Source organism: Saccopteryx bilineata, chromosome X, assembly GCF_036850765.1.
Source record: "Saccopteryx bilineata isolate mSacBil1 chromosome X, mSacBil1_pri_phased_curated, whole genome shotgun sequence".
Taxonomy (NCBI): domain Eukaryota; kingdom Metazoa; phylum Chordata; class Mammalia; order Chiroptera; family Emballonuridae; genus Saccopteryx; species Saccopteryx bilineata.
The window spans coordinates 130,732,246-130,759,300 of record NC_089502.1 but is presented as its reverse complement, the minus strand read 5'-3'; the positions used below and the strand labels follow the sequence as shown (position 1 = coordinate 130,759,300).

Here is a 27,055-nt window from a genome sequence, read left to right as displayed (position 1 = left end):
TGCCCTGGCCGGTTGGCTCAGCGGTAGAGCATCGGCCTGGCATGCGGGGGACCCGGGTTCGATTCCCGGCCAGGGCACATAGAAGAAGCACCCATTTGCTTCTCCACTCCCACCCCCTCCTTCCTCTCTGTCTCTCTCGTCCCCTCCCGCAGCCAAGGCTCCATTGGAGCAAAGATGGCCCGGGCGCTGGGGATGGCTCCTTGGCCTGTGCCCCAGGTGCTAGAGTGGCTCTGGTCATGGCAGAGTGACCCCCCGGACGGGCAGAGCATCGCCCCCTGGTGGGCAGAGCGTCGCCCCAGGTGGGCATGCCGGGTGGATCCCGGTTGGGCGCATGCGGGAGTCTGTCTGACTGTCTCTCCCCGTTTCCAGCTTCAGAAAAATACAAAAAAAATTTTTTTTCTCACAAAGACCCTAAAAAGAATTTTTACCATTATTGCTATAGTATGCATAAAGAAACAGGTGTAGAAAGATGGGTTAAGTGATTCTTAACCTTATTGTGAAAAAATTAACTTCAGACGAGAGTCCCTGATATGCTACCAGGGGATTGGAGGGGAGATAGAAGAGGATAAAGGGGGATCGATGATGACAGAAGGAGACTAGACTTGGGGTAGTCAACACACACAATACAGTATACAGAAGATATATTCTAGAACTTTACACTTAAAACCTGTATAGTTTTATTGACCAATGTCACTGTAATAAGTACAATTAAAAATAAAAAAGAATGAAAAAAAGAATGAAGTCAAAAGTAATACCAATCCATTTAAGAAAATATATGCAGCGGGAGACTTGGTGAAGGCAGGTATCTGCTTCATGTACCTCTGGTCTCCAGTGTCTGGCAAATAAAAGTTTCTTGAGACCCTGGCTGGTTGGCTCCATGGATAGAGCGACTTGCCGGTGTATGGATGCCCCAGGTTCAATCCCTGGTCAGGGTACACAAGAAAAACAACCATCTCTTTCTCGCTCCCTCTCCCCCTTTTCTTTCTCTTCCCCTCTCTTAGCCAGTGGCTCAATTGGTTTGAGTATTGGCCCCAGGTACTGAGGATAGCTCAATTGGTCCAAGTGTTGGCCCTGGGCATGGAGGATAGCTTGGTTGATTAAAGCATCAGCCCCAGATGAGGCATTTCCAAGTGGATCCCGGTTGGGGTGCATGCAGAAGTCTGTCTCTCCATTTCCCCTTCACTCACTTAAAAAAAAGTATGTTGAAAGAATGAAATGATTAATTTTCCACTTAAAGCTTCACCCTCCAAAATGTTACCAGATTTATTTATTTTTAGTTTAATGGATTTTAATGTAACTGTGAAAGAGTCATTATTTGGTTACCTATTCTGCACTGTAACTAACATTAAATAAACTTCCACTTCTTAAGTTTTGGCATAAAGAAAAGTATCTATAATTATCTAAAAATATCTTAAACCACTTTTTCTTCACCAACATATTGGTGGGGAACATATTTTAAGTGATGCCTCAGCTGGTTCTAGTATGGAGCCAAAGTTGATGACCACTGTGCTGTACTCATGCTTTACTGGTTTAGTATGAGAGTATGAGATGGGAAGAAACTGTAAGTGATCAAGAACAATGTTTCCTAAAGGTTAGTCCATGGCCCATTATTCATCTGGGGAAGCTTGTTAAAAAATACATCTTCCACTTGACCAGGTGGTTGCAGTGGATAGAGCATCGGACTGGGACACAGATGACCCAGGTTCAAAACCCCGAGGTCATTGGCTTGAGCTCAGGCTCACCAGCTTGAGCGCGGAGTTGCTGGCTTGAGCATGGGATCAAAGACATGACCCCATGGTCACTGGCTTGAGCCCAAAGGTTACTGGCTTGAAGCCCTAGGTTTGCTGGCTTGAGCAAGGGGTCACTCGCTCTGCTGCATCCCCCCCATCAAGCCACATATGATAAAGCAATCAATGAACAACTAAGGAGCCACAACGAAGAAGAATTGATGCTTCTTATCTCTCTCCCTTCCTGTCTGTCTGGTTCTATCTGTTCCTTTCTCTGTCTGTCTCTCTCTCTCTAACTCTGTCACACACAAAAAATGCATGTTCTCCATATTTCACCTTAGGCTAAAGGACCGAGAACTGTGCATCATGAGGCTCAATTACTTGTAAGTGATATTAGTCCAGAGCCCTCCCATCTATAAAGGAGACTAGCTACAGTTTAGAATTTACACTGTAGTTGTTAGTTATTAATAGTCCATCTGTGCCATAAGTGCATATCCAAAAGGATTAGACTTTTTCTTATTAATAAAAATAGTCATTATATATTTGCAATAAGGGGAAGGTAGTGGTAGAAACTAATGTGGTGTTAACGGGCAGAGGCAGGAACTAGACTTAGTAAAATAAGAAGGAATAATGATTTATACTGTTTTAGCACTTATTGTGAATCACATTATGCTTTGCATATATTATATCATTAAATCATTACAAAAATCTATGACATAGGTTTTTAAACCTATATAAAATGACAAACCAAAGAAAATATAGAGTTATTAGCTATAGGCAATGATTTTTCTAAGGCATTTTTCCTCCTCTGACAAAGTAAAATTTTAATAATCCAAACTCCTTAAGTTGGGATGACCGACATCAGGTAAGTAATTCAGATGAGCCCTAATGCAAGTGAAATAATAGATTGCAATTATAATTAACAGAGGCAGGTTGAAGAACCACTAAGAATTAAGTAATTAGGACAAGTGAGCATAAATTACAACTACAAAATGAGGCAAAAAATTATCTATAAATACAAGATGGGAAAAGACTAGATTTGCATCAAAGGAGCAGAATGCAATCTGAGGTTGATTGTGAATTACAATGAGTTAGATTATGCTGCAGGAACAAACAAGCTGAAGACATTAGTGGCTTGCAATAACACTAATGTTCAGTGCTCATGCTTCATATCCATCCTGGGTTACTATAGCTCTACTCCACATCCTCTTCACTTCAAAGCCCAGAACAGCCTCTTAATGAACCATACTGGTCATCATGACAGAGGGGAGAGAGAGCATGGTGAACTATGCTCTGCTTCCTGAAGTTTCTGCATGGAAATAAAACAGCATTCTGTTCACATTTCATTGGACAAAGTCACATATCCATGGCTGACTTTAATGGCTCAAGGAAGTTTACTTTTATCTTTATAAAGGAAGTATATATTTAGAAATCATAATAAAAATCTGCCTTAACCATGAATTGTTAAGAATTCTAGTATAGCATTATACTAAAATTTTAAGGACAGCAATGTTTATCTGAATATAAGGAAAGAGACTATAAAATAAAATTAAGTGGAATAATTTTAAATATGAAAAAAACAGCTTGGTAAAGATTAAGTTTGAAGAATATCTTTTCTCCCCTTAATGATGTATTTGTATGCATGTCACCTCTCTTGGTATTTTAAGAATAATTTACTGGAATATATGGGTGGTAAGTTTGGTGAAATGGAGAAGACCTCTTGAGGTTTTTCAAAGCCTAAAATTCTGCCTTATTGTCACTCAGTATTACTACAAGGAAAACATAACTGGTACGGATTCTGTGTAATATTTCTTTTGAAGGTATGCCAAGTTAAACCTAGATTTAAGCTAGTACTATTATTTGGACAATTTAGTATATATTAAGATTTAAGTATCTTTTTATTATCAGTGATCTAAAAATACTTATTGAGTGTCTGAGTATCAATGGCACTTTTCAAATGTTGCACACAGTTACTGAGAAGAAATATTTCCATTTTTGTCCAAGAAAGTTCAATCTAAATGGATACAAAAAGACAAAGATATATGGGGTGAGAAAATTTTAACTACTTAGAATTTGTTTCAAATATACCATAACTTCCACTTACTTTCTGATAAGCAAGTGGTTGATTTTGAATTAAAGAATTAATGTTTAATTTACATTTTTATTTACAATAGGACATGGTATTTATCTTTGCTTAAACTATTTAGTTTAATTTGCCACAAGAGAAAAAATTGTCACCCATCACTGAGACCCTATAAGTTTTCTTAAAATTTTTTTTTTCAGTTACAGTTTACATTCAATGTTATTTTGTATTAGTTTCAGGTTTACTGCATAGTGGTTAGACAATCATATACTTTACAGATTTTCTTTCCCTTGTGATATATTTATTAGGCGGTCATTATAATAAGTAACTTGAACATCAGGAAGCTAGAGAGACTTTTTATTTCAAAGAACTGTTAGCTTCATTATATGAATATATATTCCTCAATATCTTTTATATAATATGAATCTTCATGCAGAAAAAGTTCCATTTATATTTGTTGAAAATATCTGCTGAGATCATGTAGATTAAGTTTAAAAGCAAACTCACAGTTGAAATGATTTTAAAACTGTGAACATCAGTTTATTTTTGTTCAAAATACGTGTGAAGAAACTAAATGTACTGTACTAGTTTATTCAGCCAATTAGAAATTAAACTTTTTAAAAAAATATGGCTGTAAAAGTTTTATTTAACCTCATCTGTAAAAACAATATGAAATGTTTATTATGAAATGTGAAAATAGAGAATCAATGGAATAAAAAAATCAGAATTGATAAGTTCAGATTATATTTATTGAGTGTACAGGGCACCTTGAGAAATTAAAGAGACAGTGCAGCTGAATATAGTTTCTTCTTTCAAAACATTGACAATCTAATTGAAGAGACTAAGACTAGTAGATAACTGATAGAAGCATAAATATATACAGTTATCAGATGGGTCATTCAAAACTATTTAGGTCTTCACTCAAGACATGCAGAATAAACAAATTTAGTTCATAATGGGTATTAGCTCATTGCTTCATTAGGTCGTCAAAACAAAGCTATTAAAGTTACAGTGATTACACTCTCACTCTAATGAGTTTTCCGGTAATTTGTACCTTGACTTGATGTTTTTATTTTTTATCCTTTTGATAGTTCAATCTTGAAGAACCTCAGTGGTTTTGGGTATGTTAGAGAGCAATTTGGGTGCTGAAAAAAACAATCAGCCTCACTTCTGCCTGCACCCCCAAGTCTCTACATGCTAAAAGATTATTTTTCACACCCATTCAACTACTGGGACATATATCTTTCATTTTCAAGTGAAGACTGGAGTGATTAGAGCCAAATGGATATTTCAGTTTAGATAACTTTCTGAGGGAGAGCTGGAGTAGAGTTCTGAACAGGAAAATGACACAGTGTGCAGAAGAACATGACTGTTCACTGACGCAAAGACTCTAGGCCATTAAAAGTCATGCCCACCCACATTCTTATCCCATTCTTTGTCTATTGCTCATTTCATGTAACAATTCACAACCTACTTAACCTAATGAAAATCTAAACCTATTATTTGAAGATTGGTCATTTTTAAATTTCAGTAGACACCATGAACCTTCCTCTTCTTATACCCCAAACAACAGCAGGGCCACTAGTTTGTGGCCATTGAGCAAGTCAAAATGGTGAAGAAATCGCCAAGGAAGTATTTGTAGGGTGATTCTAACTCTTAACTTGTTTCCAAAGACATAAATTATATATATGTATGCGTATTCATATATATATATATATATATATATATATATATATATATGAATTTTGAATTAAACAATGACATTTCAATTTCATATTCAAGAATGCAAACACCTGTCTATTAACCATGGATGTTCTTCTTTGCACTCAGGATACTCAGACAGCTTTTGGTCTTGGAATATGAATTTAGTTTGGACTGTTATCTTCCATCCATTGCAAATGTTTTATCCCTGGCACTGCTTTCGCTATGCCCACAAAACTATGTGATAGCTACTTTGAGTATCCTTCCATGGCTCTTTTCCATTCTATTATCCTTCCAGAGGGAATTGGTTTCTCTGTACTGTGCTGCTACTGTAGCAGTCATAATATGCTGCGATCTGTTCTTTGTAGAAGGAGAAAAATGAAGCATCTAATTAATAACTTGGAACTAAATTCCTTCATTTTCTTCCCAAATATTGATTTGAATGTTATTTGTTTGAAATACTTGCTAAATGTCTTTCCATTTTATAACTGTAGGATAGACTATAGCAGTGATCCTCAACCCTTGGGCCGTGGACCGGTACCGGTCTGCAGAGAAAGAATAAATAACTCACATTATTTCCGTTTTATTTATATTTAAGTCTGAATGATGTTTTATTTTTTAAAAATGACCAGATTCCCTCTGTTACATCCTTCTAAGACTCATTCTTGACGCTTGTCTCAGTCACGTGATACATTTATCCGTCCCACCCTAAAGGCCGGTCAGTGAAAATATTTTCTGACATTAAACCTGTCCATGGCCCAATAAAGGTTGGGGACCATTGGACTATAGTATATTTCTCTAGACCTGTGCTGCTGTCTAACATGGTAACTACTAGCTGCATGTGGCAATTGAAATGTAAATTTAAATTAAGTAAAATGATGAATTCTGTCTCATTTGCACTAGCCACATTTTAAGTGCTCAATAGCCATATGTGTCTAATGACTATCCAATTGGGCAGCACAGACATAGAGCATATTATTGTAACTCTGTTATTGCTAAAAGTCTTGTTAAACATGTCTCTGAAACACCACTGTCCCCACTTGCTCCTGGCCATGCAACTAACTCTTCCTCCATTTGGCTCCTAAACACAAGCATTGTCTGAGCTTAGTGTTCAGCTATCTTCTCATGATACTTTTTTTTTTTTGGATGAATGTGGTGTTATTTTTCTTGTACCTCTAATGGTCACTTCAATGTAAATATCTCCCAGATCTGGCTCTATTTTAGACAAAATTCAGTTTTTTCAGCTGCTTGCTGGACAGCTTTGTATAATACATACTGTTTCTCAGCCACTTCTCATTTCACAGACCCAAAATTATTTTGTCCTTTCCAAATTCTCTCCTTCTACCATCTCCACTATGCCATTCATCCATTTGCTGAGCCTTGAATCCCTGAAGTAATGTTTAACTTTTCCCTCCCCATGATTCCCTGTTTCTAATGAAGCAGTTGCCCAGTTCTCTCATTCCTGGCTACATGTATGTCATCTACCTCTTCTCATCTCTCCATAATCTCATTTTAAGCCCTGATTATGTACATATTTTCTTCTCAAAGAGGATTCTAACTGATCTCCCTGCCTCTAGTTTTTCTCCCTTCCAAATCCATAGTTTCTTCCCCATCATTTTTATTAAAATACTTTCCCTTCCATACCTCTGATATTCAAATATCTGTGAGCACTCCCTTGTACCAGAGAAAAGTGTATACTGCTCCATCTTCCTTTGAGATGCAATGTCTACATGGCATATTTTGGAAGGTAACACAGCTTTGCAGAAATTCCCTATCTGAGACATGGTATCGAATTTACTCTTGTAACTTAAGGAAAAGAAAAAGAGGAAAGGAACTATGAGAAAAGGAGCAAGAGATGGCTATGGGAGTTGTTTGTTAGACCAGAAATTGTGAACTACACTCCCGCCTCCCAACCCTGCAACACACATGCTCAGCATTCACACTGCTGTTACCTACCAACCATGCACTAGGTAAGCTGCACTGACTTTAACCTCTCATGAAGGAAAGTCACAAGAAATTGTCAATTAACTGAGATAACTTTTTGCTACCCTGGTGGAAAGGGGATTCATGTTAGATTGTAACAGAAAAGTAAAAATCTTACTTACTTTACAACCAACAAAAATTATCCAGCCTAGCATTAGTAGCTCTCCACAATATGACCACACATTATTTTCTAGGCTTTCTTTACTACATTCACCCCACTTATCTTATGCTCGGCCAAATGGTCTACGTTGTTCTAATTATTCCTTTGCCCATGTCTTTACACAATATAAAATGGTCTTTCTCTGTAGAACCCCAACTTCCAAATTTAAAAGCTGTTTAATGCCAACCAAAATATCATCTCTTCCATAAGATCATTCCAGAGTTAACAAGTCAGAATTTATTTCCTTTTTATGGAACATTCTGTTACCATTTATCTGGTCTACCTTGTATTATTAGTTGAATGTTTTCTCCTCCACTAAATAATGAAATAGTGATGGCCAAGGACCAAGTTTAACTTATCTTTGATCACACAATAGTGCCTGACAGTGAATTGCATTTAGAAAATGCCCGCCAAAACGAGCTTTGGTGAATGGAATTGTGACTTGAGTGAGGGAATGAATGAATAAATGAATGAGAATGTAACACTTAACATTATGGGAATTAAGTACATAATCATATAAAGATATTTTGATAGTTTAATAATAGAACATGTGCAGTGTTCAGTATGAAGATACCATTATCAAAAGTTTGCATAGGTCAATCATTTAAATATTACTTGTAAGCAAAAAAATATTTTTATACTATTTGTACAGCTGTACAGTAATATATACTAAAAAGAGACAGATGGAAAATATATAGCATTTATAATTATAAAGTTCCATGAAATATAATAGTATATTGCATTAGAGACATATACTTTTTTCTTTACTCTGTGCATTCAATGTGTTTTCTGGGTTTTTTTGTATTTTTCCAAAGTGAGAAGCGGGAGGGCGGTGGAGTGCAGAGGCAGGCAGACAGACTCCTGCATGCGCCCGACCGGGATCCACCTGGCATGTCCACCAGCGGGCGTTGCTCTGTTGCAATCAGAGCCATCCTAGCACCTGAGGTGGACGCCATGGAGCCATCCTCAGCACCCAGGGCCAGCTTTGCTCCAATGGAGCCTTGGCTGTGGGAGGGGAGAGAGAGGTAGAGAGAAAGGAGAGGGAGAAGGGTGGAGAAGCAGATGGGCACTTCTCCTGTGTGCCCTGGCTGGGAATCAAACCCGGTACTTCCACATGCTGGGCTGACGCTCTACCGCTGAGCCAGCTGGCTAGGGCCTGTGCATTCAATGTTAATAACCTATATACTCTTCTTATGATTATTTTTATAAATACAGTTGATAAGAAATATTACTTGTACTGTGTAGTATGACCCCAAGATGCTTAAAACTTGTTGCCAACGTACTATAGAGCATCAATAGTAACATTTAGGATAGAAATTTTTCCATATATTCTCCTCTGTATAGCAATTGCATCATTGTTTCACAGAGAACATACTGTATTTTGATTCTGTGTGGGCATATAGCTCATCTGTGGGAGAGTTTCTATGCATACCTACTTTCTTATTGAAATTGATCAAAATTGAAGAAACATTCCTAATTTTTATGAAAATTGTCTTATTAGGAATTTGGTGCATTTAAATGTGCATCACATGGTTTGCAGAAGTATATATGGAAAAGGAGAAAGAAGAAATGCAAGTGTTATTTTGCATGTGCAACAAAAGACAGCGTGAGCTACTGAAGAGAATTCCTGGGAGTATAGAGTGGTATAGCTCTAAATTCAATTTTAAAAACCTAAATTTGATCCTAACCTAAAAATAACTAGAACGTCAGAGGTGTACCTTTCCATAGCATGAATAGGTTCATAAAATGTAGATTTCTTATATGCTATGCAGTACTATTTTCTTTTTAAAACTCAGGTATGATCTTTTAGGGAAAGATTTGGTTGTAAATATTAATAAAGCCCACACTTGAGAAGCAAATATTTTAAAGTAGCACATTGATGGAAATAAAATAACTTCCTAATAAGATGAATCCCCCAAAGTACCTAGGGCTATTTAAATATTTAGCACGATAAAATTAAGTCCATAAAATTATAGCTTTACTAAATAGAACATAGTCACTTAGTTTCTATTCGTCTTCCTAATATAAAGTAGCAGGTTAACACGCACGTTTTGTTGTTCTGTTTTTATTATGCTTGTCTTGCCCTTTGTGAAAGCTTTCAATAACGAACAGGACAATCTGACTGACAAAAGTAGAGCTATAATTAAGTGGAAGCAGTTATTCAAAGCAGTAAGCTATTAAAGAAAGAAATAAGTTTACTAAAAGAAAAAAAAATAAGTTGGGGGAATGTGTAACCAGAACACATAGAGGAAGAAGGCGCTGAAAACTGTTTAGGGTAAACCAGCAGATACTATTGCTGGATCCATTTACTATTTTATGGATCCTATATATTTGAACATTTTTATTTTGGTTTGGTTTGGCATTCTTCTATAACATGATATCCTTTAAAATAGCTTAAGTATTTCTCAAAATAACATTATTAAAATCATCTTGAGGGTCCCTATTGTAAATCTATTGAATCTGTATTACTGGATATGAACCTGGGAATTTCTACTTTAACCTGTTCCCCAGTTGATTCTTCCATATATATAGAACTAAAATCTGAAAATTACCACAGTAGCTGTGTTTGAGTGTAGTTCCTTCCTTTAAAAAAATGTTTTTTGCCTAAAGACCTAATTTTCCCAAGACCCAATTAAAAGCCAATTTTCCTGGTTTTTTGAAAGGGTTAGTTGCTTCCTCCTCTGTTACCCTAGCCCTACGATCCTGCCTTTATTATGGTAATTGTGGGTATCCCAAAAGTCTTAGTGGAGATTTAAGAGTTTTTTTAGAAATTAAATTTTTTTTTAAATAAATTTTTATTAATGGTAATGGGATGACATTAATAAATCATAGGGTGACGTTGATCAATAAGAGTACATAGGTTTCAGGTAAACATTTCTGTAGCTTTTGTACTGCTGATTGTGTTGTATGCCCATCACCCAAAGTCAAATCATTTTCCATAACCACATATCTGTCCCCCTTGACTCCCTCATCCCCACCCTCTCCCCAGGTAACCACATCACTTTTATCTATGTCCACGAGTCTCAGTTTTATATCCCACCTATGTGTGAAATCATATAGTTCTTAGTTTTTTCTGATTTGCTTATTTCTCTTAATATAATGCTCTCAAGGTCCATCCATGTTGTCATAAATGTCGCTATGTCATCATTTCTTATGGCTGAGTAGTGTTCCATTGTATATATGTACCATATCTTCTTTATCCAATCTTCTGTAAAGGGGCACTTCAGTTGTTTCCATGTCTTGGCTACCGTGAATAATGCTGCATTGAACATGGGGTTCATCTGTCTTTGCATACCAGTGTTTTCAAGTGTTTTGGGTAGATACCCAGAAGTCCAAATTATGTATTTTTTTTGGTAATGTGTTTTTGGTCACTAATATAAGAAACCATTGGCTCATCCAAGGTAATAATTGCTTCATCCTATAAACATAACAGTTTTAACAAAACAATAATAGAATTACAACACTACCACCAACAAACAGTATGGTTGCTGAAAATAGAATAAGATTTTTGACACAGAGTTCTTTTTGTTATATTACACTAGGGATGTGCACGTAAAATAGTATATTTTAAACAGACTTGAAATATTCTGTGTGATTATTGTATCACTAGCAAGATATATATTCAGATCATATTTATTTTTTTTCCTTAAGGAGAATCCCTTTGAAATTTGAACATTAAATCATGTCCTCTGATTCTAGGATGGTGGGTAAATAATGAAACTTAAATTCATTACAGCTGAAGCAGGCTGTAGAGACAATGGAGAAACTGGGCAACTGCCCAGCTTTTTCCAAATTATCTCTTCCCAATGTAATTGTGTTTAAAGTTATTTTTATAAAATTGGGCCCCTCACATTCAGATGAGAGTACAAATGAACTTTCCAAATATAAATGTTTTATCTACACCTTGGCTCCTCTGTAAATAATTCATACTTAATTATTAAGAATTGACTTGATGTAAGCATATAGACACAAATATGACTATATTTGTAACAGACTGCTACTTTGGCATAGGAGCCCTTCAGAATGGCAAGGATCAATCTTTAAGTATTTCTATTAGTTTGTGAAATGAATCAGATCTAAATTTAACTTTAAAAATTCTTCCCCTGATAAGATATATTTCTTTTGACAAGTTATTGTGGTAAAATGGCATTATGAAAAACTATGCTGAGCAAGATGCCTTTTTGTTAACATTAAGTTCAGGGCAAATAATGAAAAGGACTATTATTCCTTAAAATATATAATCCTGCAGAATATGGATTTTTTTTCAAGATTAGATAGCCAAATAAAAATTAATTAACTTTATATTTTGAAGTAATATAATTAGTTTAAAATGTGTAAATAAAGATGCAGAACAACAATAATTCATCATTAAAATCCATTTATCATTTACTGTATGCCAGATACTGTGCTAAGCCATTTATCTCATTTTCTTTTTTCAGTTGAATTTTATTGGGGATGACACTGGTCAGCATAATTATAGAGAATTCAGGTGCCCAATCCTGCAACACGTCTCTGTACACGATATTGTGTGTTCACCCCCCCCCCACATCAGCTCTTTGCCTATCACCATTTATCCCCCTCAAACCCTCCTTCACCTACCCCCGTCCTGGCAATTACCACACTATTGTGTCCATAAATTTTCTCTTTTATTCTTCTTTTGTCCTTTTTACGCTTTCTCATTAGTCCTCACAACACCCTGATTAGGGTTCTAATAATATCATGCCCATTTCATAAATTTCTTGAGATAACTGAGCCATAGAAATTCAAAGCTTTTAAGTAGAGATGATACAAAGCTTTTAAGTAGTAGTGATAACTGTTATGTTATCACTTATTGTAAGAATAGCAATTAAAGGTAAAAAGACAGTGGTGATTTTTAAAAAAAATTTTTTTAAATAATTTCAAGGTTTAAATTTAGGCAAGAACTATAAAGTTGATATTTATTATAAGATGTACATAAAGTATCGATGCATAATATAAAGTATATTTAATAGCTTGCAATAGTTGCAAATGTAAAATTATTTTTGAGATTTTGATATGACTATTGAAATAAATATTAATGTTTTTCTTAATGTTCCAATCTTTAATAATTTATTATTTAAAATGTTAGAAATATTTCAACCAAAATTCATTTATCACATATAAAATTTTAGAAAGAAAATGATTACGATATTTTTATGTTTGTTTTTACATCTATTTAATGTAAATTGTCATTTATTTTATGTATTTAAAATTAGTTAAATTAGAAAAAGACATTTAAGGAAAAATGAGACTATCTCTATAATAGACCATTGGAGCTAACCACGGTGAATATGTTGGTGTATTCCAGATTTTTCCCCATTATTACTGCTTTTCCTTGAATTGTCAAGACTTTTTCAAATTGTAGTACATTTCTTAAGAAAGTATTTCTAAAGATTTTTCTCAAAACTAATGTTTGTGTTTGTTTGTTTTTTTAGGATTGTACTGTATATGAAACAGAAAATAAAATTCTTCATGTGGTAAGTTTACTTGGATTTATTTTTATTTTTATTAGAAAATATTTGTTTGCTTAACTAGTCATTAATAAAAAGCTACAGCCCTTAAAAAACTGAGCCATGCATCTTTCATAGGAAACGTACAAAGAATCAGAACATAACAGGTTATAGTAGTTATAATAATTCTATTGTATCTTAATAGAAAAATGAGATACAGTATTTTAATATTGTAGAATGCAGCAGGGTTGGAATATAGTAAAATAAAAAATATAGTGAAAAGAGAATTTGAAATAATTTCTCATATTTGATTTGTGACAAGAGATAAAAGAAAAGTATTTGTATAACAGGAGTAATTCGCCTCTCATCATTTGGATGAAATAACTCAAAAAATAATCAAACTGCCTTTTCTCCGATTCTATACTTACCGAACAACCTTCTGAATTTTAATTTGGCAATACTTTTGCATCAGTCAATGACTTTGCAGATATTATTTCACTAGAAATGGAGTATAGGTACATTATACTTTGTAAAAAGGCATATTCTTTCTTGTTAATTGACTGCTTTTCTTTGTAAATCCATTTCTTGGTTGATGCTCACCTCCCCTAATTATTTCTTCACCTCTATTAGAAATGAGTGAAAACACATTTAACAACACTGAACAAGTTCAAAAATGAATGCAGTACATTTGCTTTGGCAATTTTACATTTCAGCTGGTGAGAATTTAAAGATCCTCTCTGATGAGGATCTAGACAAAGACAGTGGGTGACTTCAACCAACAGATGCGGCTCCAAAACATTTGTTTTGTGTATTTTCTTTCCACTTCCCTACGTGGTCTTTTATGTAATGATGGCCCAGCCTTCATGGAAAGGTTGTATACTTTTGTGTTACTCTTCTCACAATAAGATTTATTTTTAAAAAAGTAAAAAATGTTACATGATATATGATGCTGGACTACTTACTTTAAAATAAAATTTTCAAAAAATAATCCTACCAGATTTCCTGTAGTGTAAAATAAATCACTTGGAGTCTTAAGAACTCTGAATCCTAGCCTACTACTTTCTATCTTGGTGAACTTAGTCAAATGAATTAAACTTTTTTGAGCTTTTTGCCCTTTTTTTTTTTTTTTTTTTTTGTATTTTTCCAAAGCTGGAAATGGGGATAGACAGTCAGACTCCCGCATGCACCCGATCGGGATCCACCCGGCACGCCCACCAGGGGGCGATGCTCTGCCCCTCCAGGCCATTGCTCTGTCGCGACCAGAGCCACTCCAGCGCCTGGGACAGAGGCCAAGGAGCCATCCCCAGCGCCCGGGCCATCTTTGCTCCAATGGAGCCTCGCTGTGGGAGGGGAAGAGAGAGACAGAGAGGAAGGAGAGGGGGAGGGGCGGAGAAGCAGATGGGCACTTCCCTGTGTGCCCTGGCCAGGAATCGAACCCGGGACTTCTGCACACCAGGCCAACACTCTACCACTGAGCCAACCGGCCAGGGCCCTTTTTGCCCTTTTATTGAGGTAAATATTAACTTTTTTGTTGTTGTTGAGCTATAATTATATTTGTTTCAGGTGTACAATTCAATATTTGTAGGAGACTTTGTCCTTAATGTGTCAAATGAGGCTATTAATATCTTCTAAGTACAATTGTTTATAATTCGTTTCAGTATTTATTTGATTATTTTTATTTCCTTTTTCTTCTTTAAATGCACAAAGAAATAAAAAGCCCAAGTTTTGATTTAACTTATTTAGAATCAAATTGTGAGTTAATATGAATGTTCTCCTTATTTCTATGGTAATTTAATATGTGCACTCATACAACTAAGTAGAGATTACAGTAACTTGAGATACGCACTAGAGAATCATCTGAACAGCAACTGTCTCATCCTGGACCCAGTTCCTGTATCTTTATTTTATCTGAAGGAGAGGAGAGACAATTGTCAAGAGAAAAGAAAACTTATCACTTATGAAAACCTGCTATATCCTAGGAATTCCACAGTAACCCAAGCATCAAAGTAGTCTTTTACACCTGAGCGAGCTGTGATAGCTCAGGACAGTTGTGAGGTGTGTCTTTTCCTGAAATAGATCTCTATTTAAAAATGAATGAGTAAAGAAAAAGAATGGGAAAGAGCAGAAGAAGTATTCTCTCACCTATTAGAAGAAAATCCTTTCCTATGAAGTTAGTTTACTAATAACATCTACTTCATGATCTCAATAAAAATCGAAAGAACATTGTATAAAAATAGAAAACTATACTATAAACTAAGCATAAATGAACGAAGAAAACAGTCTTTAAAACTAGAACATGGAAATAGAAATTAAACCACACTGGAAGCAGTAAGGAGCAAACTGGGTATTGCAGAAAATAGAAACAGTGAGTTAATAAGATAAACTTTACTGTTCGGATATTTAGTAAATTAATAAAAAGCAAAAAACCAGTGGTGATAATAGTTATAGAGGATCAGTTAGTTAATGCACCTTCAGATAATTGTTATTTTCTGAAGGAGAAAGCAATAGGAAACAAAGATAAAATAGAATAATTTAGGAATGGAAATTCTAGAGTTTGCAATGCTCAGCAAAGTCAAAATTTATTGGAAAGAGAAGATATTTTTAGTAACATTTTACAGTTTCTATGGCAAGAAACAACTCTACATTCATTCAACAAATGGGAAGAAAAAACGAGAGCTTTTGCCTTCAAAGAAACAAAACCTAGATTGTATTTTGGTGTCTATTCTGAAACCGTAACTGCCAGAAGATAACGAAACAAAATTAATAAGCCTTTGAAGAAAAGTAATGACCAAAAATGTTTATAACTAAGTTATTCAACAGGAGGATATTTTTAGATTGGTAACGTCACTAAGGTACTCTTTTAGAAAATGTATTTGAATAAGTTTACCAAATAAATGAAGTAAAAGTTGAATTTCAGAATAAGAAAATAATGGGAGCAAAAGACTGGAGGTGAAACACAAGATGAAGTGGGGTGCTTAGTTTCTTCACGCTGCTATAACAAAAATACCATAGACTGAATGGCTTAAACCAGTGGTTTTCAACCTTTTTTCACTATCATATCTGGGGTAGGGTTTTGACATATAAGTTGGGAGGCATTGAGTCTGTAACAGATGGTAAGGAATAAAAAAAATATGACTGCCAGCTACTATTTTTAAAATGAAGGTTGTTAATGATAAGTCAAAAAGATAAGCAAATTTCATTAGGGTTATATATTTTGGTAAGAGACAAGGTCTGTATCCCTAAATTAAATCACAAAAACTACCATTACTTTCCAGTGGCAATTATTCTCAGAAAACAAAGATTTTCTATAAAAAATAATGAAACACAAAATTTCACCTGTCAGTTCATAAACACAAGCACACACAATTAGCACTCACTAAAACATCGGTTCCCATTGGTCCCCCCATACCCTCTTCCCTCTCCTTCCCACATCACCACACTGCTGTCATGTCCAGGAGTTCTTTCTCTCTTTTTTGTCCCTTTTTGCTCTCTCCCTGCACCTCCTTTACCCAATCCCCCTGAGAGCTGTCAGCCTGCTCTCTATGTTAACTACGTCACTCCAATAAATTCAATTTAAAAATATTCAAATGCTGGTAAACATCTGATAAAATTAGAGTAGACATACATAACTTGCTGTTAGGCATGTACATTCATAAAACCTTTTAAGTTTTAGGCAATTTCAAGGCTCAAAAACATTAACTCTAGCATTTATGTAGGATTTACAGTATACCTCAGGCACTATTTTAAGTGCTTTATATAAACTTACTCATTTGGTCCTCATAACAACCTTATGAGATAGGTATTATTGCTGCCATCTCCATTTTACAGATAAGGAAACTGAAGCTCAAAAGTTTAGATAGCTTTCCTGAACTGCCATGGTTGGAAAGCATTTGAGTTGAGATTTTTAACTCAGGCAATTTGGCTCTAGAGTTCATATTCCTATACTCCCTTGAGAATCTTGTCTAAAAATAAATTCTAATGCATAGTAACATTTTCTATAGAATATTCTTATAGCAGCATGATATGTAGCAATGAAAAATTGAAAATATAGGATAATGCTTCAGTAATCTATGGTATATTCACAGGATGAAATATTTACTCTTCTTAGTTACTATTTGAATTTAAACTTGTGAATATATAATTAATGGATAAATGGTATTTATTAATATACCTAAAATATTCATGAGCAAATGTTAAAGAAAAGATTCCTAATTAAAATATTAGGTGAAAACCAGATTAAAACCATTATAAACACAAATAAATCATCACTGTTGAAAACTGAAAAATGAAATAGTCTATATTAATATTTATTGCATTTGCTTGGTATGAAAATATCTGATTATTTGGTTTGTTTCAAATAACTTCCCCATTTTCTTCAGTTTGCATTTTTTAAACAAAACACTTTATTTGATACAGAAGTTCTAAAATTACAAAAACAACATTTTGCAAATGTCAGCTGTGATCTGCTGTCACCTATTCAGAGTTATGTACAAATCAAAAAGACATTGTTTTCAATGTAAAAATATAGCACACTGCTAAAATCTGTCAGTGCTTTACTATTTATAATGAAAAATTGTAAAAAGTATGTACTTATTCTATTATACTTGTAATCCTGATGGCTTTTAACAAATAATTTTGTAGTATACAATAGTGAAATAATCAGTAGTGATATGAACAATCCTTAGGCTAGATTTCCTGTTCACCTTCCTCATCTTAAAAATTGGAGGGTTGTTTATGCTTAAAATTAGGAAGTAGTAGACTCTGAGGACCAAAAAGCTGGGTAAAGAAGAAGGTCGATTGGTTGCAGTGGTGGACAGAGATGTCTGTTAGCATGAAATGTGAGAATCAAAAAAGGAATCTGCACAACTTGGGTTTGCTTGGAATTTGCCATTAAATATAATGGAATAGACAACTGAGTGTAACCATAAAAGACAAAAGAAAATGCACAGCATCAATGTATTTTATATCTGAGTGATAATTGACTAATGATAAATAGTAATATATTTCACCTCTGTTGGTCTGGTATTTCCCTCTCAGTTAGGCTCTGTCCCTGATTCCATATTCTCTGGCATGTTGGAGCCCATCTGGTTTTTTTCTGCACAGAGCTGTGTTTTATATAGCATATCTGTTCTAGGGACCCTGGACTTCTCTTCAGTTCTGTACTCTGCTATCGCCTCACTCTCACCTTCCACCCCAGCCTTTGAATCTGGAGAAAAACTCCTGAGAAGCCATTTCAGACCTTGTGCTTTAGCAGTCTTACTCTGCTTGTTGCAGCTCTGCTGCTCTCGTTGTTGAGCCCGAAACACTTGTCTGCTTCAATTAGCTCGGGGAAATCCCAGGCCAGGCATGATCATTAAAGTCACATTGTTTAAATCAGATTGTACTGAGCTCCAGCACACCTTTTCCATTAACCAGCAACTTGGTCTTGTATATAGCACTCGCTATGTACTAGCAGTTTTCCCCACCATTTTTATAAAAGATATTTGGAGGGATAAATACAGTAAAAGCCTATTTTATTATTTTAGTGTTATCTTTTAGTTGCAGGGCAGGCTCATAAATGTTCTCTGTTCTCTTTTCTCTCCAGGCTATTTTTCTTCTAATTTAGGTTTGATCATGAATTCAGATTATTTTTGGCATGCTAACTATTTATTTCATAAACATTCTGTGCATTTTTTTCTTTTAAAAAAGTATGAGTTTTTTATTCCTAAACTTCATCTGGGCAGAGATTATTGTACCTTCTCTGCTGTATAAACTAGAAATGACTAAAACAGCAGAGAACCAACAGTTAGGTCTAAGAAAAAAAGCCTGAAGGAAAAAAATAAAGAGCTCATTTTAGACTTTGCCACACTGTCTATTTTAAATCATTTATGTATGCATAACTTGCCTCTCCTAATCGTCCTCAACCTTGAGGACACAAGTACTAGGGTAGCAGCATGACCAGTCATAAAAGTGATCATATCAATATTTTATTGTTAGCGATGTCTTGAAAACAGTGGAACTCTAATGATTTCATAAAAATAATTTGACATTGGTCTTCAGAAGGTCCCTGGTACTGTGAAAGGCAGCTTAGCCAATTCTAGCTAGACTCTTCTCTTAAAACTGAGGTCTGGACCCATTGCAGATTGAATTTTTTTATATGGTTGATATTTTGGTTGCGACTGTAGCATTTGAGCATAAAAATTATGGTCAGTCTCACTAAACCATCAATTATAATACTGACTTTTGAACATTGAAAGCCCCCAGGTGCTTCTTTATTTTTACAGATATAGTCACCCTCCCAGCTTGGCTCCTTTCACTGTCTTTGTGGTCAGCCTAAAGAGGGTGCTAACGTTATTACTGAAATAGGCATTGCTTTCTTGTGTTGTGTTATATCATCTTCAGGTTTTGACACTGGTGGTTTAACTGCCTTATAAATTATAAATTATTTTAACTATAAATTAACTTCTCCACAACCAATGTTTCATGTAAGAAAGAAGAAATCCAGATAGAATATGATGGAGGATAGAAATATTTGTCTTTTCTGGGACAAAAAAAAAAAAAAAAAAGCATGTGTATTATACTAAAGGAAATGCGGCCACACATAAAGAATTGAAATAATCTGTTTATAGTATGTCTCACTATGATTTGGTTAGTCAGTATCTAAGTCAGTATATTTATATTATATTTGTGTTCTTGCTAACATTACATTTGCTGAGCACATTATGCATTGTTAAATGCTTTTATATTTAGATTGACTCAGAGTGTACAGTCCTTGTTCTCAAAGAGTATTTGTTTCTGTTGGAGAGTCAGAGGCAAAACAATGTAATAAAAAGTGGACCAAATGAGAGTTAAAAAGATACACTGTCCTGACCCCATCCTGTCATTTACTTGGAACAAAATTAATTATCCTCTAATTAAGTCAAAGGGTTGCAGCATCTGTGGTTTCTAAGGTGTAAATGCCATGGTTCTTTGGTGACTAATTCACAAAATCAGTATAAAATAGTGTGTCCATGGAAATATAAGGGCTGTCTTCATCTGAGATCATTCTTTGTGTAATCAAAGACTGTGGATTTTTTTAAACTACAGTTATAGTCACTGTAAATGTAAAAGTATCTTCAACAAGGTAATTGAATTTGGAGATAGAAATCACACAATAACAAATAAGGGAATTTTAATCTAAAGAATGATTAAAGTATGATAGAAGAGTACCTATACAGATGTAAAGAGACTCTAAGCATGCCCTAGGACTGTACTGAAGGAAGGACAGTATCCTCCAGGCTGACCCAGAACTCACTGGAGCAGTAGTGTTGCAGTTTCACTGGGTTGCCTAAGCGAGAGCTGGTCCACAGTTGCCAGGCGAGCAGGAAACAACCTTCTAAGATGCAAGTAGATGATGCTGGTGGGAGGGCTAACAGACCAAATAGGATACAGCTGTGAGTATGAGGCTAACAAGACCACAGGACGACAGTCACTGAGCCCAGGATGAGGCTGCAAGGTCACTGAGGGACCTCATGGTCTGGGAACCCCTGGATTCCTCACACACATGCATCACTGATGTACAAAGCAGCAGGAGCAAGGAAACGCTAGACTTAGCACAAGAGAACCTGGAGAAGAGGACTTCTTACCCCTGTGATGTCCCTCCAGCGCCCTCTATTGACAAAAATTTAACATTGTGTTCACTGTAAAGCAAAAATGCTTTGAGTCTTGTCTGTTATCACAGAGCAAGCACTGAAAGGTGAATTTGGAGCTGAGAGCCAGTAAATTCATAACTGACACAGTGCTATTAGCTCCTTTCTACATAAAGTCACTGAATAGAAACTTTGTATTTCTCAGCTATAAGTGAAGACATTGCTCCCAGTTCTCTGTTTGTGTTCCCTATTTGTCCATAAAGTTTATATATAGTGCCTGGATTTTCCAGAAGCTTTATCCAATTATAATGAACTGCTTCACTCTTGCTATTGAGTCTGAAGTTAGGTGAAATAGTCTTCCTAATAACCTACTTTTGAGTTGAGCCAATGATATGTCCAGACCCTTGTGAGTTTTTAGCCCATAAAATAGCATGCCCTCTAAAGAGTGCTCTCTCATCTGGCTGGGACTCACTGCAAACCTGCCTGGCTCTGTTTCCTGATCCCGAGAGAGCAAGCAAATGGAATGGAAAATTTCCCAGATCTAGTTATGGTTTCCAGCTGACTATTTCCCTATGAGACTCAGAGGAATGGTGGAACCTCTTGTCCCACTTTTATTTCAGACCAGGATGTTTCAATATAAGTACATTTTGGGACTGATGGTCTCTCACTGGTTCGTACTGACCTCATCATTCCTAGATGATTATTTTTTGAAGTGTTATTGCCTCTTTTCTATTGTCAGGTACATAAGGGCTGCATGTTTAAATGTCAGGGATGTCAAAACCAAATATGTTCCTAGAGATACTCACCCAGGTTGTGAAATACTTGAACATAGTAGTTGGCATTTGCAACATGCAGCAGATACTTAGTGGTTACTAAATGAGAATGGCTTAGTGAAGTGGTGGTGGTGGTGGTGGTGGTGGTGATGGTGGTGGTGGTGGTTATGGTGATGATGGTGGTAATGGTGGTGGTGATGGTGATGTGGTGGTGGTGATGGTGATGTGGTGGTGGTGGTGGTGGTGGTGGTGATGGTGGTGTGGATGATGGTGATGGTGGTAATGGTGGTGGTGGTGGTGGTGGTGGTGGTAGTGGTGGTGGTGGTAGTGATGGTGGTGGTGCTGGTGGTGGTGGCGGTGGTGGTGGTGGTGGTGATGGTGGTGTGGATGATGGTGATGGTGGTGGTGGTGGTGGTAGTGGTGGTGGTGGTAGTGATGGTGGTGGTGCTGGTGGTGGTGGCGGTGGTGGTGGTGGTGGTAGTGGTGGTGGTGGTGGTGGTGGTGGTAGTGATGGTGGTGGTGCTGGTGGTGGTGGCGGTGGTGGTGGTGATGGCGGTGGTGGTGGTGGTGGTAATGGTGGTGATGATGGTGATGGTGGTGGTGGTGGTGGTGGTGGTGGTGGTGATGGTGATGGTGGTGATGGAGATGGTGGTGATGGTGATGATGATGGTAGTGATTTCTTTTCATTTTGATAACTGTTTTGTTGTGTTTTTTTCCTTACCATCTAAGTTTGAAACCTAAAGAGATTGCAGTTTTCTAGACCTTGTTGGAACAAAATTCATATGATCTTTATCTGTGACTACAGTTGTTTTCTGAAGCTGTGTGAAACTCTCTTTTTTTTTTTACAGGGACAGAGAGAGAGTCAGAGAGAGGGACAGATAGGGAAATACAGACAGGAACAGAGAGAGATGAGAAGCATCAATCATCAGTTTTTCGTTGCGACATCTTAGTTGTTCATTGATTGCTTTCTCATATGTACCTTGACCGCGGGCCTTCAGCAGACTGAGTAACCCCTTGCTCAAGCCAGAGATATTGGGTCATTGGGTCCAAGCTGGTGAGCTTTTTTGCTCAAACCAGATGAGCCCGTGCTCAAGCTGGCGACCTCAGGGTCTCAGACCTGGGTCCTCCGCATCCCAGTCCGACGCTCTATCCACTGTGCCGCTGCCTGGTCAGGCTGTTTGAAACTCTTAATCTTTGCTGTATACAGACATAATTTTTACATTGAGTTAAAATTGAAATTTTATTCTTAATTTTAAAATTTTAAAAATTGTTTCCTCAGTTCTCTTTACTTATGTGAGCAAGAAATTCTTGTGTTGGGAAACATGTATATAGAATAACACTATGGAATACCAGTTTAAATTTTGTTTGATAATTTTACCCCTTTGTTACCTACAAGTTTTCACTCCTTTTTTTCTTAGAGAGCCATCAGAATCAGTGCTGTAAAACTGCTATCTCCATAGAGATCTGGCAAGTACTAAAATACCAAGTGAGGCTTGTATCATTTAGAGTTCTCACTGATATTAGAATAAATGTGTAATATTTTATAAAAACAAAGTCTCTCTTCACCAAAAATAACACTAATATCATCCTAAATTGGCACAGAGTTGTATGATTTAGAATACTGAATTATACTATCTTTTTAAAAAATACAATAGCTGGCCCTGGCTGGTTGGCTCAGCGGTAGAGCGTCGGCCTAGCGTGCGGAGGACCCGGGTTCGATTCCCGGCCAGGGCACACAGGAGAAGCGCCCATTTGCTTCTCCACCCCTCCGCCGCGCCTTCCTCTCTGTCTCTCTCTTCCCCTCCCGCAGCCAAGGCTCCATTGGAGCAAAGATGGCCCGGGTGCTGGGGATGGCTCTGTGGCCTATGCCTCAGCCACTAGAGTGGCTCTAGTCGCAACATGGCGATGCCCAGGATGGGCAGAGCATCCGCCCCCTGGTGGGCAGAGCGTCGCTCCCTGGTGGGCGTGCCGGGTGGATCCCGGTCCGGTGCATGCGGGAGTCTGTCTTACTGTCTCTCCCTGTTTCCAGCTTCAGAAAAATGCAAAAAAAAAAAATACAATAGCTGAAGCTTCACATATAATCTAAAAATTAAAAGGAGTCTCTGATAAATAGCAATGATGAAAGAATGCTATCTGTTGTTATTGGTTAATATATTAATGTAGGGTTGCTTTGTTTAATGAAAAAATAAACTAACAAAATAGAAAGAGACTCATAGAGAGAACAGACTGACAGCTGTCAGAGGGGAGGGAGATTGGAGGCTTGGTGAAAAAGGTAAATGAATTAAGGAAAATAACCTCATAGACTCAGACAACAGTATGGTGATTAGCCGAAGGTAAGGGGGCGGGGCAGGTAGCAGAGGGTAAAAGGGCAGATAAATGGTGACAGAAGGAGACTTGATTTTGGATGGTGAACACACAAATACAATATATGGATAATGTATTATAGAATTACACACCTGAAGCCTATATAATTTTATTAACCAATGTCACCAATACATTCAATAAAATACTAAAAATATAAACTAGTATCCGATAAATACAACGATAATGAAAGAACGTTATTCAGAGATAAGGAAAGAATGCAATCTTATTGGTTAATATATTAATGTAGGGTTGCTGTTTTTTTTAATCTCCACAGTGACTCAATGTTGCTTTTACAACTGTTTCAAAACTATTACTTATTTTATACTACATATGGCTCAGTCCTTTTTGCCCTTTAAAACTTATAGATTTGGTTGAACCAACTATACACATATATACAAATAGATATAAAATATAGTGTTTATATGTGGAACAATATGAAAACTTTCCATCTCATTCTGAGACTATGCTCTGTTAATTACATTAATGCATATTTAAAGTAATATAGGACAACTGGAGAAAAAACTCACAATGCCATTAAAATCATCCCAGGACACACACTTGTGTTTTAAAAGGTTCTTAAGTCATAGCTAGCCCTGTCTATAACTTCTATTCAGTCACTAATTTTTATTTCGCCATCTTGGGTAGATTATTTTTTAATTGAATTTTTTGGGTGTGTTACTGGTTAACATAATTGTACAGGTTTCAGGTGCCCAATTCTATAGCACATCTGTGTGTACTATATTATGCGTTCGCCTCCCCCCAAGTCAAGTCTTCGTCCATCACCATTTATCACCCCATACCCTTCTCTACCTCCCACCCACCCACCATGCCACAATCTGCATACTATTGTCTGTCATCTTGGGTAGGTTATAACAGAATCCAATGGTTAGTTATAATACCCATTGCCATTTTATGTTCCCGTTAGTGTTATTAAAGCATATTATTTACTAGGCTTTAATTTTTTATTTTTTTCTTTTTTTTTAACTAGGCTTTAATTTTAAGTTCAGATTTTTTTCCTGTATTTTTATAACTAATGGTCAGTAGAATATAAAATATTTTGGTATAAATTTGCAAAAATAGCAGAAGAATTTCCATTATCCCAGTGGTTACTAGTCATCTTCCATCTAGAATAGAGTGGTCTTTTTGCTGCTAAAATTGCTGTAAGTTTCTCCAGACTGTCCTTCAGTCTCATTTCTACTACTCCTTATCCAAACTGCTTTCTAAATTAAAATAACACTTGCAAGCTTACCTTATATTTCATTATACTACATAGTTTGAACGTGTTATATAGCTTCCATTTAATACAAACATTTTTGGCAGTACAAGATGAAATTCATCAAGAATAAGGTGATATTTAAGGATCAAAATAAGAGGTGATAAGCATAATGGTTAAGGATTCAACTCCTTGTTCTATCACGGCAATGACCTTGATCTGTTTTTTTTTAGCCTTGCTTTCTCATCTGCTAAACTGGCTATAAAAATACCTGCTTCAGAAAGTTGTTATAAGAATAAATGGAATAATGGCTATGAACTATTCAGCATTGTACCAGATGCATGATAGGTGCTCTATAGTCTTGATGTTAACTTATGATAATAAAAAGAATGTATTTTTCTTATTATACTTATTTTTTTTTTGAATACACTATTAGGTAGTAATAGATAATACTTTGTTTTAAAATGATAACAACATTATTTGACACAATTTCACTTAATGAACAAATTTACCTTGTACAAGAACATGATAAATAACTTCCCTGGAATTTTGCCATTATAGTCCTAATGTGCTTTCCTGCAGGGGCTTGATGCATGCAGCAGTAATGAGCTTGGAATTAGCATATAAAGCCAGGCCACTTTACACACCTTCTAATGGGCTTATTTAGTCAAGTGCCAAATGCTCGGTATAAAAGGTTCTAGTGCATTATCTCTAAAACAGGCAGCAAGGTTCTAGTGGCTTTTCTTTTCTGTCTTTCTACTGTTATTTTCCAAGACCTTTAATCTATTACATCCTGATAGCTTTGCTGGTTAAGTAAATATTTTATGCATCTTTTGTTTCCCCAGCATTCCTAGCACACAGCAGCAGGTATTTGGCAAACAAAATTACTCATGAAGAGGAATCTGAAAAAATGATTTGCAACTTAGTACAGTGAACGTAAATGGTATTTTTTTATTTTGTAAAAAAGTCGACAGTCTAGTGTTTCTGCCTTTTTTCCATATACTCCCCACTTTTAAGTGCTTCTGATGCCTGAATAGGAGAGCTACTATTGTTCATCACCAGTGTGTCATATTGGACCCTGAATGTTGTAATGCACACATTAGCCATTTATATACATCCATTATCTTCTTATTTATTGATACATTGGACTCTTTTGAAATATTCTTCAATTTGTAGAAACCACAAAGGGTCCTTTATAGCATACAAATTTAGTAATGTTCAGATTATTATGAAATCCAAGTATCCTCTATAGAAACTTTTCAGAATTAACAATGTTATCTCCCCCCTTGAGATAAAGAGAAAATAACAATGAAGATGTAACCACATATGGGAGGAAAGGAATAGTTAAAAGATTTAAATCTGTTCAAAAGTGTTTATCTTCCTGCCAAAGAGCAGCTATTTGAACTGCAGCCAATTTTTGTATGTAAAGTGCTGCCATTCTGTCCTTTTTCCCATGGCCACTGATGAATATTTTCAAGAGGAGTTAAACAGAAAAATACCCTGTACCAATCCTGTGATCCCAGGATGGGCTACATAATATATGAGACCCGTGCAAAATGAAAATGTCAAGCCCCTTGTTCAAAAACAAGAATTTCAAGACGGCAACAGGACAGCATAGTACTAAGTGCAGGACCTTGTGAGACGGCCAGGCCACATGCCCAGGAAGCTGACCCCGTAAGCTTCTCTGTTTGGGTGGGAGAAGGGGATATTCCTGTTGCACTTTGCTTAGCTGCTTTTCAGAATAATTTGTATCTGTGAGCACTGAGACCTGAACATGAGGGAGAGAAAAGAGCTGTGAACTCCATCATGACCAGGCAGTGTAATTACTGGTCATTGTAAGATGGTCAACAAGGTCATGGGATTGAGAATAATGACATAATTCATCCCACGGGTAAGACGGGGCCATTGGAGGGTAGAGAAAACAATGGGGTGGTGGGAAAATATGCATTTATTTAGTGTCCCCAGTTAGGAGCTGT

General features: G+C 36.2%; 1 protein-coding gene across 4 annotated transcripts in view; it reads left to right on the top strand.

The window, feature by feature from the left end:
- CNKSR2 (connector enhancer of kinase suppressor of Ras 2) overlaps positions 1-27,055 on the top strand; it is a 257,480-nt gene that overhangs the window by 84,402 nt on the left and 146,023 nt on the right. For all 4 annotated transcript variants that reach the window (XM_066248700.1, XM_066248697.1, XM_066248698.1 and 1 more), the window contains exon 5: positions 13,108-13,149. In XM_066248700.1, the coding sequence (XP_066104797.1) occupies positions 13,108-13,149 (42 nt within the window). The remainder of the gene's footprint in view (positions 1-13,107; positions 13,150-27,055) is intronic.